The 11,898-nt window shown below is 35.3% G+C and overlaps 1 protein-coding gene across 2 annotated transcripts in view; it reads right to left on the reverse strand.

Annotated features, from left to right (window-relative positions):
• Positions 1–11,417, reverse strand: part of LOC131074672 (uncharacterized) — a 147,351-nt gene extending 135,934 nt beyond the window's left edge. The window contains exons 1-4 of one of the 2 annotated variants that reach the window (XM_058011346.2): positions 11,159–11,417; positions 10,792–10,950; positions 6,513–6,764; positions 6,226–6,345 (exon numbers count right to left, since the gene is read on the reverse strand). In XM_058011346.2, the coding sequence (XP_057867329.1) occupies positions 6,226–6,345; positions 6,513–6,764; positions 10,792–10,950; positions 11,159–11,221 (594 nt within the window). In that variant the 5' untranslated portion in view covers positions 11,222–11,417. The remainder of the gene's footprint in view (positions 1–6,225; positions 6,346–6,512; positions 6,765–10,791; positions 10,951–11,158) is intronic. The other variant, XM_058011345.2, reaches the window with a different exon arrangement.
• Positions 11,418–11,898: the final 481 nt, after the last annotated feature.

Raw genomic sequence — 11,898 nt, forward strand, 5'->3', positions numbered from 1 at the left:
ATTATGATGCAGCTAATTTAAGCTTTCAAGGTGAACATAATGCTGATCCACATCAGTATGAGTTGCCTAATCATAGTAATCAACATAGGAACTCATGTAGTTATCGCAACAGTCCAAACCACCGTGTGAAGACAAAACAGCCCACGCCAATGCAGTAGTGATGCATGTAAAAAATGAATACCAGCAAGAATAACATGTGCTTGCATGAAGTGATGATACTATTACTAGATCAAAGCAAAATCCCACATGCAGCAATAAGAACTTGCAATGGGCAAAGGATAAGATCAGGAACAACATTATTACATAGGTGACAGAGAGAAGGAAAAGTCCAATGCAACAATGGGTAGTGAAGAATAAAGATGCGCCAATGGCTCATGATGATGCACAACTAGTTCAGTCCCAGCCAGCCACGGGAAGTACAATGTGTAGACAAAGATAAGGAAGAACCTCGTGTTCCTTCTTATAGTTAAGTCATGCCTTGCATTCCTAATGCAAATGATTTGACCTTCCCACATGTTCAAATGGACCTGTCATGTAAAGAAGTCAGCCTACAAAGGGAAGAGAAATGCATATGCATTGAAGAGGACAGCTGCAACATTATAAATGAAGTTTAATCCATTGACGCTGGTCCTAACTTTCTCTTAGGAGATCATGATGAAGGAGGTCAGACCATTGTTGATTTCCTCCTTTGCCTTGCTCCTGTTGAGAATATTAATGAAGAATCAATCACTTGAAGGAACCAGTTAATTCATATGTACAAATCAAGGAGGCTCTCAAGGATGCACAAGCATTGGTAAGTTCAAATTATTCTCAACCTTAACATTTTTTCTCCTCTGCCACATCAATATCACTATTACTATTGTGCTCCAAATGAATGAAGGTGGGTAGGAAAGACCTATTGCATTAATCGATAGGTCTTCACATGATGATAAATGGAGGTGTGCACCATGGAATGACAAGACATCCATGGAAAACACCAGTGCAGGTGTGGATGTAGTAGAGTTCAATGATGAAAATTTCAAATATGCATCCACCTTTTGTTATCTCCTAGATGATCCAAGGGGGATAGATATTTTATTTTGTCTGGAAAACATGCACTAACCCCTTGGATGGAAGAATAATCAAAACGGAACATTTGAGTTACAGCTCCAAAGATGTGTGCTGCTATGGAAAGAATAGAATAGGCTACTACTCAAATGTTTCAAGTGGAGAAGTATATGGCCTATGGTAAGGCTATATAAATTTTTTGAGGGGTACGGTGACAATGCATACTACCTCAAGAGCTTGTCCAAAAAAATTTGAGGCTAGTGGTTCATGATACCACGGATTAGCAGTTCTTTTGTAATAATTGATCCAACCCTATACAATTGTGTCCTTGTTTTGTGTTGTGTCTTGTCTTATAGATATTGTGTGTATGTCTTTGTGTAGTCACAACCCCTATTGATCATGATGAACTATAAGTTGTCCCGAACTCATCCTTGGTGTCCCTTTTTGTGGTCTACTTCCAAAGATAGTTGGATTTTCACTATGCCTACAAATTACACACATCACCAAGTAGAGCCAATGTTGGCACCCCATTTGATCCAACCCTGTACGTATTGTGTCCTTGTTTTGTGTTGTGTCTTGTCTTGTTAATATTGTGTGTGTATCTTTGTTTAGTCATGACCCCAATTGGTCATGGTGAGGCATAAGTTGTCTCAATCCCCTCTTTGGTTCCCTTTTTGTGGTCTACTCCCGAAGATAGCTAGATTCCCGTTGTGCCTACAGGTGACACACATCCCCAACTAGAGCCAATGTTGCCACTCCATTTAATTGTGTCAATTTTTCTTGACATCATAACCCTTATGCATTTTAAGCCTTGTTCACCCATTGATCTAAGAAAACTCCTAATAGGTCTCCCTCAATCAAGATTTGCTTAAGTGTTGTTCTCCACCTTTACCCCATGTACCTATCATGTGTTAGAAGTTGCAAAGGTCTCAAAAGTTCCAAGTGTGAAGCTTTTATGTTCAAATTTCTAATAACTATGCTTATGTCAAAGTTTTGAAGTTTCTCTTCTAGGTATGCCTTTCCTTCCTAATTCACCTTTTTCCTTTGTCCCTATCAAGATATCGAAATTTCCCATCCAAGATACCTTCCATCCATTCCCCACCTTCACTCCTCTTTCCTATTGGGATTGCAAAGTTTCCCTTCCCAAAATCCACCTTCTTCAACCTCCACTTTCCCTTGCCTTCCTTGGTGTTTCGCACTTTTCCATACTGGCATACTTTCCCTCTAAACCCCAACTACCTAATTCTTATAATAAGTTACCTTTCAGAATTACAATTTCAACTATCCCTTTACCCAAGTACCTTTTCCTTGGCATCCTTTAATGCTAATCCCCAACATGTTTCCCTACATATCTCATCAAAATCATTTGCTTGGACTTCTCCTTATTTGCATGCCTTAAGAAATGAATTCTTGGTTACTCTCAATCTCTAACTCCCCGACAATGGTATTTGTTTAAGGTATCTCCAATCCTTGATCCCCAAAACTCCCACAGTTGCACTTTTCACTCCAACCTCTCTTTGCATGACCCAAGTCACCATTAATGACCAAATTCGACACCTCAACTACTCCAAGGAGATTTTCTCACCTAGAATAAGTTGTCCATCTTAAGGACACAAATTCAAATGTACTTCAAGGGATAAAGGATGAGGAATGCCATATTGCAATTTGGGCAATGGTTACATTTCTAATGCAAATGGTTTCCATGCAAGCTCTAAGCCGTCATTTTATAGATTTTGCAAGATCTAAGCTTGTCTTGCACACCGCATCCATTGACCAACAATTCCTCCTCAACTCTTGAAGCAATAAGGCAATCAACAAAGTGCCATATATGCCAATTCGTTTTCCAAAAAGAAGGTTAGTCATTTCGCATTTCCACATGACTACAAGCTAAGGGAGCTTCTAAGGTTTCAACTCTTGCAAATCCAATTGTCGTTAGAGTAGCATTTTTTTGTAAATCACAAGGAGGTTAATATTGCATGTAATTTTGTAGTTGAATGTCTCCAAAGTTCTATTTATAGAATTTTTGGGAAGTTCTAGCTTAGGGTTTCCTCTTGGCAATTCACTAGTATAAATGCAATGAATATTTGATGAATGTTTCTAAAAATTGCAAGCTTTGTAATTTTCATTGATTTATTGCTTGTGGATTTTTGTAATATAGGTATGGATCACTAAGTATGTTCCGTTATTTAATATCACATTTGTGGTGTATGTTTCAGCACAACCCATAGCCCTTTGTGATTTCAATTTGTTCTCTCTCATAGTGTGCTTGGACTTTGTAAGCCAACGAATAGGCACAAGTCCTAGAAGTAATAATCCTCCATGCACTCAGATTGAAAACATCATTCACCAATAGATTAGATTAGGGTAGTTTGTATGCATTTCATGATCCAACAATTTGTCTAGAGAAATATCATAGAGCGCCTTAAATGTTCTTACCCTCTATGAATCAAGTTGTGCATACCCACATCTTGTTATTATGTAGCAATGTTCTTATAAGCTTAATAGAAGGTATAGAAATAGGTTTGTTCTTGACCTAGTGATAGCTTTTGGGGTCAACCATACACCAAGAACAACTATATCAATTTATCCACTTTTTATCTTCAATTGTGTTTAATCCTATTGAAAATACCTCTATGGAAGACCCACTAAATCTAGTTGAGCCTAAAGTTGAAGGTCTTACCCACCTTAGTAAATTGGTCTAGTGTTGCCTACTTGATCATAAGTTAGAGATTTGTTGCTCTAAGTTTAACACCCTTTGGTACTCAAAAAACAACCTAGCTTAAGGGATTTCAGACCTACAACTATGTACACCCATATGCCTTACTTTTTTACAATGTTCAAAAACCATTGATAGCCCTTCTGATTCCACCTTACATACCCATAAACCTAAAATAGGTGTTAATTCAATTTCCTCTATACAAGGACTGGCCATATCAATATAAACAAATATCCTTGCATAAATTCCCACTTCACATTCTCATATAGTTTTAACAAAGTGTCAATAGGATTTCCAATACTAGCAAGAATTTAAGGATCCCAATATTCTAAGGATAAATTGTATGGTCAGATCCACATAGGAGATTTGGCTGGCTCTCAATCTTTCAAATACAAACCCACTTCATCCATCAACCAAGGACCACCCTCCAAAACTTCTTGCTTTTCATCATCATTCAAAAATTTGATTACGTAAAAACCTTTGGGTAGCGATCTGAATTTGACAATATTTCCCAAACATTTCTATATGCAAGCACAAAGACTCTCTTGAGGATTTATCACTTTGACAAAAAAGGTGCACTCTTTAAGATGTGTGTTTGTGCCCAAAACCTTCTCATTCATTTGGGTTTGAACGCATCCTTGATATGGCAGTTTTGAATGCTCCCCTAGTGGAATAGTATTGATTTCAAAAAAAGCCTTTTAAGGATTGGTTTTGTTTGTGATTCTTCTCCATTGCTTCTATATTGCATCTTGAAAACAATCTTAAAAAGATTTCCTTTTATATTCTTTTTTGAAATTCCATTCTTGATTCATAGATTTTTTCCATTATTGATCCTTTATAAAGTTAAGTTTTCTCATCTTTCATCTTTGTTTTGTCATCTTTGGCTTCCTCTATCATTTTTCCACACTTAATCTATTCATCCCCCTTGCACCTGTCTTAATCTATTCATCCCCCTTACACCTGTCTTCTTTTTTTATGTTGTCTCCTAGGCCACCAATTTGTATGCTTCCAAATTCAAGATGCTCTATCCTTCACTCCCTCATTCAATCCATATAAATAATTCTAGTCTTATATTTTATCATTTTAATATTTTTCGTTTTATATTTAGCCAATTTGTTAGGTTTTAAAAAAAAAATTGTTTTTAATTTTGAATTCTTGATTTGGTTTTAGTGAAAATAGAAATAATAAAAAAGCAAATTTATAGACTTTAAACTTAACCATGAGTCTTTTACTATTTTTATTGGCCAATGGACGTGTTCTGAATTTTTTCCTCACCGAACTCGAACACAAACATTGTGATTTAGGTTTTAAGCTACAAAGGAGTTTGCTACACCAAATGGAGGATGACCATCAAGATCATAAGGGGATTGGTAAGCAGGGGAGGAGGATTTGACAATTCAACAAGAAAAATTGTTGTCATGATTGACAAAGTTATAATGGTACAGAAGATCCTCATTTTGTTGCTGAACAGATGACAATGGAGAAGCATTCAATTTGTAGACAAACTGGGACCAGGTGGCTATAGATTCTGCCAGTTTCAAGAGCACTTAAATTTGGACAAAATATGCATGCAACTCTAAGGCAAATTTTGAGGGACTAGACCTTCAACAGAAGCTTCTAAAACAAACAGCAAAATCTATGTTTGATAGGGCATTTTCTGTATATTAAAAACTAAAGAAGCTGTGTGTTTCTAAGTACCAATCAGAATTTGAATACATATTAATTTGTTTGCAAGTGTGTTTCCCACTACATTGAAAATGCACAACATCTGCATTTAAGCTTTTATTAGCAGTTGGAATGCAACCAAACAGAAATCCATGGTTTAAAAATGCACTCAAATCAAAACTTGCATGCAAGCTTTGTCTGCAAGACCCATGAACTGTAGATCATGGCATACATGCAGCAAAGACAAATATGATACAAGTTCAGGGCTAGGAAGCCTAATCAACTAATCGTAATCTATGAAAATAACTCCATAATTTTTCACTTATCAGGACAGAATTAGTCCAGAGGTGCACCCGTGGAAAATTTGCATATCATAATGATTGATGGTTCAATCACTACAAAGGGCAAGCAGAGCACGGCTTTGCTAGCTTGATGAGCAAAGACAAATATGATACAAGTTCAGGGCTAGGAAGCCTAATCAACTAATCCTAATCTATGAAAATAACTCCATAATTTTTCACTTATCAGGACAGAATTAGTCCAGAGGTGCACCCGTGGAAAATTTGCATATCATAATGATTGATGGTTCAATCACTACAAAGGGAAAGCAGAGCACGGCTTTGCTAGCTTGATGAGCTTGTTCAGAACTAGGGCACACAGACAAGAAAACCTAGATAAGTTCTTCTAGGCCTTAAATCAAGCATAAGAATATATCATCATCAGGAAAATAAGAATTTTCAGAAGAATGGTCATTTTTATTTCAGAAACAAACTATGGATAGGTTCCATTAAAAGTACATGTGGTTGCAATTCCATCCTTCCACCCACAATTACTAGACCAACATCTCCATGTTTTAATGTATAGTTGCTTATAGAAATTGCTACTTCTCTGTGGTGAGCACCATGTGGGAAATCCTCCTGCAAAATGTCATTTGATCGAAGTCAGGGGAAGTTTTTGAACAGAAAAGTTGTGAAAAGAAATTTCATAAACATCAAATTGTACACTAGTCAATATACTACAAAAACACCAGTCTTCTAGGCAATTGCAGAAAATATTTCCTTTCCATCAAAATGTAACTACTGACCTGAATGTTAGCCTCCCATAATTTTTTCAGATTGTGGTCAAAGCACATAACTGACCAGCCTGCTGTGACTACAACCAATATCTGTTTTCTTCTTTCTCCTTGCTTATAAACACTATCAATAAATCCAGTTGACATAGCTACAGGCCGTCTTCCAGCTGCAATACGAACTCTTTCTGGTAGCAAAGATACCTCTGCTATCAAACGTGCTTCACTAAATCCCTCATCAGCACTCCCAACACGAGGCTCTAAGACCTGACATAGGCATATTATAAAAGATGAAAGATATGTGAGATAAGGAACCAAAGAATACAATAAAATACAGGCAATAACTTTTAAACGAGAGCTAGGGGAAAATATTCCAACAAATGTATTTAAAATTGACCAAGCTAATATTGATTATAAATTGACTTTCAAAACAAATATATCAAGATGCATTAATTTAGGAAACAAAGACACATTAATACTCCATATTCTACCTCATCTAGAAAGGATTATATGTGGAAATCAAGACAAATTATACTCACTTCGAGTTCAGCTTCATGGCATATCTTCTAGTCTATCTCTCTATTGCATCTTTGCAGGGGGTATGCCCTCCTTTCTACTTTGGAAAAGCAGCGCTTTCAGATACCACGTCTCTTAATGGGTCATAGGCCCTACAATGGGATCTATTGACTAGGCTTGTATTGGAAGTGTTCAAAACATCCCGCTCCAAGGATAAGATTCATTACAAATGGGTATTTCATCAATGCATTTTCCAAGCTAAGTTTGTTTACTGAACCCACAGCCTTGAGAGTACCTTTGAGCTCATTTTCTATGTTTGCACTCCAACCTTTTGGTAATTTAAAGATATGAGAGACATCCTTATTTAGCAATGTATTCTTCAAAAAGAGCTCTCTAATTTGATAGAACATTGATCCTTCGACTATTCGATATCTAATTGATTGGTCTCATTCATTCAAAAATTCCTTGGATGCCCCAAGGTTAAAGATTGACAAAGAGAGAACACACTAACAATATTTTTGTCACTTGGACCTCTCCTCTACAGCCTCTCAATTCCAAGTTGGCTTTCCATGTGCATTTCTTACAAATGTGGATGACATCATCACATCCCCAAAAAAAGAATTTGCTTTAAAACAATTTAGTCCTGTGGTAATTCGGACTAGGGTGGTGACATGACAACAATATGTTTGTATTTTGTGCATGTGCATGGGCGTGTGTGTGAATATTTGCAATTCAAATGTTGCAATTTCTTGATATATTTCATAATTCAACTAGAAATGTGTGTTATGTCTAATTGAGATTCTTACCCTATTTCATGTGAACTTTTGTGAGGTGTTTTGTTTTAAGCACCGAGGCAATGATGCAAGAAATACAAAATTCCAATGGTCTTATCGAAAAAATGCTATTGCCAAAACTCAAAATCTATTAGTTTTCATTGTCTATGTCAACGTCACAGCTCAATACTAGAACCAAGTGTTTAAGAGTTGTGTTCCAATATGTTAGAGCATTTTCATTCTATACCCCAAGCTTGGTCAAGACTCCTGCAGTGGTGCAGCTTTCCGAATCCTCTCTTGCTTCTAGCCTGTCCCAATTTAAAAGCCCTCAAAACATAGACGAGGCTATAATTTGTATTTCAATGCATCATTTCGCAAAGAGTCCCTTTGTATAGGTCAATGTTCTCATCATTAAAGTTCAAAGGTTTGTCTAAAATAAGCATGGAAGAGCCTTCGAATGGATATATACTAAAAACAAATTGCATACGGCATTGTCCACTTCCACACATTCAAGCTGCAAATCCTTCCTCATGCAAGGAATTTTTGGATAAATAGTAAATACATAACAGTTTTTGAGCATAATCATATGTAATGATATATCCACGATTCTGAAACTTGCCGAGTACTCACACAACTCACAAGTGCTGACCAGATTGTCTTGCTCCTGAGGTACTCACCCACAAACGCATTGCAAGTTCAACAAGTCCATGCCATGGACTAGCCACAAGTCCCTATGAGTCCTTGCAGGTTTTCAGCAAGTCCATGTCTTGGACTCAATGCTAAAGTGGCCCACAAGCACAAAAATGTCCCAAAACTCTACAAAACACACCAAATAAACCACTGAAAATGCTGAAAAATGCATCAAATTGTCTATTTAACCCTGCTCAACCTCACTTGTCACTCACAACTACATTTGATCTCTTTGGAGCTCTTCTTGTGGCAATTTAAGGCAATTGCGGAAGCAATATTTTAGCAATTTTCAAAAGTTCCATGTATTATTTAATTTTTTCTTTTCTTTTCCAGATTTCTTTTACATTTCTAAATTCTTCCCTTACATGTTCTTTCATGTTCCATATGGATTTGAATTAATCTATGGATTTTGCATTTAAAATTTTGTTTTTCAAAAATTCAAAGCCACAATTGTACGATATTTATTTTTTTTAAATGCTAGAGTTTGCAGTGACTAAATAAGTTTTTCTTTTTTTCAATTCCAGGGTTTGCATTTATATAGAGTGGCATGAAGAAGTGGAAACCTAATAGTGGCAACATGGATGCCACTTGGAAGTATGCCATACTGAGACTGACCACAGAATTGATGGTTTGTAACCATTGTGGGCTGAAGATAAGTGGAGGCATCAATCACCTCAAATATCATTGTGTGCAGATTGCTCGGCACGACATCAAATCCATGATATAGTCGGTCTCAAATCCAAAAATGCAATTAACTGACCCTGCATGAGTTCTGTCGAGCTATCCAGAAATGTAAAAAAAATAGTTTGCAGCCTGAAAGAAAATTTATGAAAACAAAAAATTACAATAACTCACTCACTATTAATGATCAAAAAATGGATTTTAGATTGTACCTTCCTTATATGATCCTCCAACTCCAGTAACAAAATTACAGGAAAGTTCACAATCATTTGTAAGATATCGACAAATATCTAAATTTTAGGGTTTCATCCTTACCCTTGCCCAAATCATTGCTCTAATACCACTTGTTACTATCCACACAAATAATAATTATAGTAAGATAATGTAGAAGATAGATCACACATAACACAAGATGTATGTGGATCAAGATACCCTAATATCCAATATATGCAGAAATATAATAACCCTCGAAGTAGGATAACACATACAATACTCATCCACACTATATCTCCAAGAGATCCCAAACACAATATCATACACATCACATATCATTACAATGATATTTAACTCCTTTCAATAGACCTCCTTATAACAATGGAGGGGTAAACCACCAAACCCATGTGGTCCTAGCTAACTACATAATTCGTGACCCAATATAACTAACTTCAAGGATGTGTACCAAATCAGTAAGTTGTATCAGATTGGTGGACTTTTGAATGTATAATAGTTTCTGGAGTATTTTGTGACTATTACTTGTGCATTTAGTAGGGGTTACTACAATATCTCCCTTGAACTCATGGTTAACAGGACATCTAAAAATTAGATTCCTCCAAATCCACCTTTTAAAAAGTGCAAAGTCAACATTACAGTAAAATTAATGACCGGCTACCTACAGAACATCACCTGTTGTATATGCAACACAGAAAACAACTCTACAAAACACCTGTCTAATGCAGAATCAAATAGGCAGATCTACAACTTGACATGTCCACACCACTGTTCTTAATTTACCAAGATGCTATAGATGAAACCAAAAATCCAATAGAAAAAAAAACGACTAAAGTAACTTTGGGTAAAAATATTTGGCCATACTGTGTATCAAGGTTACTAAATACAGCCATACAACACAATTTTGCTTTTTTAATCATTTTGCCAAACAGCCACAGAAAAATGAGAAAAAAGTACGAATATTTAGTCGGCCACTTTACAATTTTTTCTAGTTTTTTCAGTCACGGTATTTAGAAAAAGTTTTAAAACACCTGAGAATTTTTAAAAAATTAAAAACCAGCTTAAAAAATTTAGCTGGGGATAGTGTTGAGCATTCACTACTTATAAGTCGTCCAACTTTTTGTTTTATTTTGAACCTTCTGAACCATACATATGATATTCAAATTTTAGTCATAACAGCTTAGCCTAAAACTTTTCTGTTCTAAGTATATGCTATTGCTTATTAAAAATGTTGTAAGGGCTAGGTTTGATCTTTGGTGATTTTGATGGCATAGATCCCCTTAATTATAAACAGCTTGGTCTAATTAAAATTTTAACAAAAAACAACGCACTGTAATCAACTACAGATATCCTATAACCATTGTATCCATAAAAAGTAAAATCCTGTATTTGTAATAGCATTTGACCTGTATTTTTGCATCATGAGTAGCAACCAGAATTTCACTGCGACCGTCACCATTAAGATCGCTTATCAGCGGCGGAGGGAGGCGCTCAGCCTCATTCTTGAATGGATATTCCTCAGTCAGATGAAACCATGCTTCTCTGAATGAAAAGTCCCCTTCGTTCTGTTAAAAAATCACAAGTCAACCAACTAAGCTGTTTTTACACAACGGACGCGAACAATTTTTCTTGAGAAACTCGCAATATTGCAGTAGCAAATACATAAAGCATTCCACATATTTTTCACTTTTCCATTTTTGTCTAAGTAAATAAATTACTACCAAAAAAATCCATTCTGAAATATAAACAATGTTTCCTTACGACTGAAAATACCTGCAGACAGAAAAATATGGCGATTGCCGCCAGCATGAGGATGCCCAGATCTCTTTTCCTCATTGCGCTCTCCCCTGAAAACCTCTTCCCCCTCTCTCCCTCCAGGACAATTAACGCATTTGTGACATATTTTTAGATGGAAACAAAGTGGAATACATAGATGTCGAGTCTCGACAATGGATTACAACAAAAACAGCATACTAAACAATTGTGTAACTTTGTCAAATTTGCTTACACACTAAAAAACCTGGTTCATTCAGGAATAATTTTTATGTACCTAGTAGGAGTTTATTAAGAAAATAAAAATGTTATAAGGTTAAATTGGGATTTTGTTCAAGAAGATAAGATTTTTGATTTTAAGATTTTAAGATTTTAAATTTTATTGATGTCTTTTAGTGTTAGAAATTTTTCTTATAAATTTAAGAAATTTTGTTATTTCATGTTATTCATTTATAAAGATAATTTTTGGATTGAGATAATTAAAAAATATTTAAGAATGATATAAGTAAATTAAATTAAATTAAAATCATATAACTAATTCTCTATAAATATACTAATTATATAAAATAACTCTTAAGTAAATACAATCTCTGTTCTTTTAATATAGATATTCCATGGAAGTAAAATATTAATATAAATATCAATTCAATGTCATATTTAGTGATTTAAATCTTTTAAGATAAATATTAAAACTAATATTCATTTGAAAAAATAAAACAACTCATGAAGTATAATTTTTT

The sequence above is a fragment of the Cryptomeria japonica genome, chromosome 4 (assembly GCF_030272615.1).
Source record: "Cryptomeria japonica chromosome 4, Sugi_1.0, whole genome shotgun sequence".
NCBI lineage: Eukaryota > Viridiplantae > Streptophyta > Pinopsida > Cupressales > Cupressaceae > Cryptomeria > Cryptomeria japonica.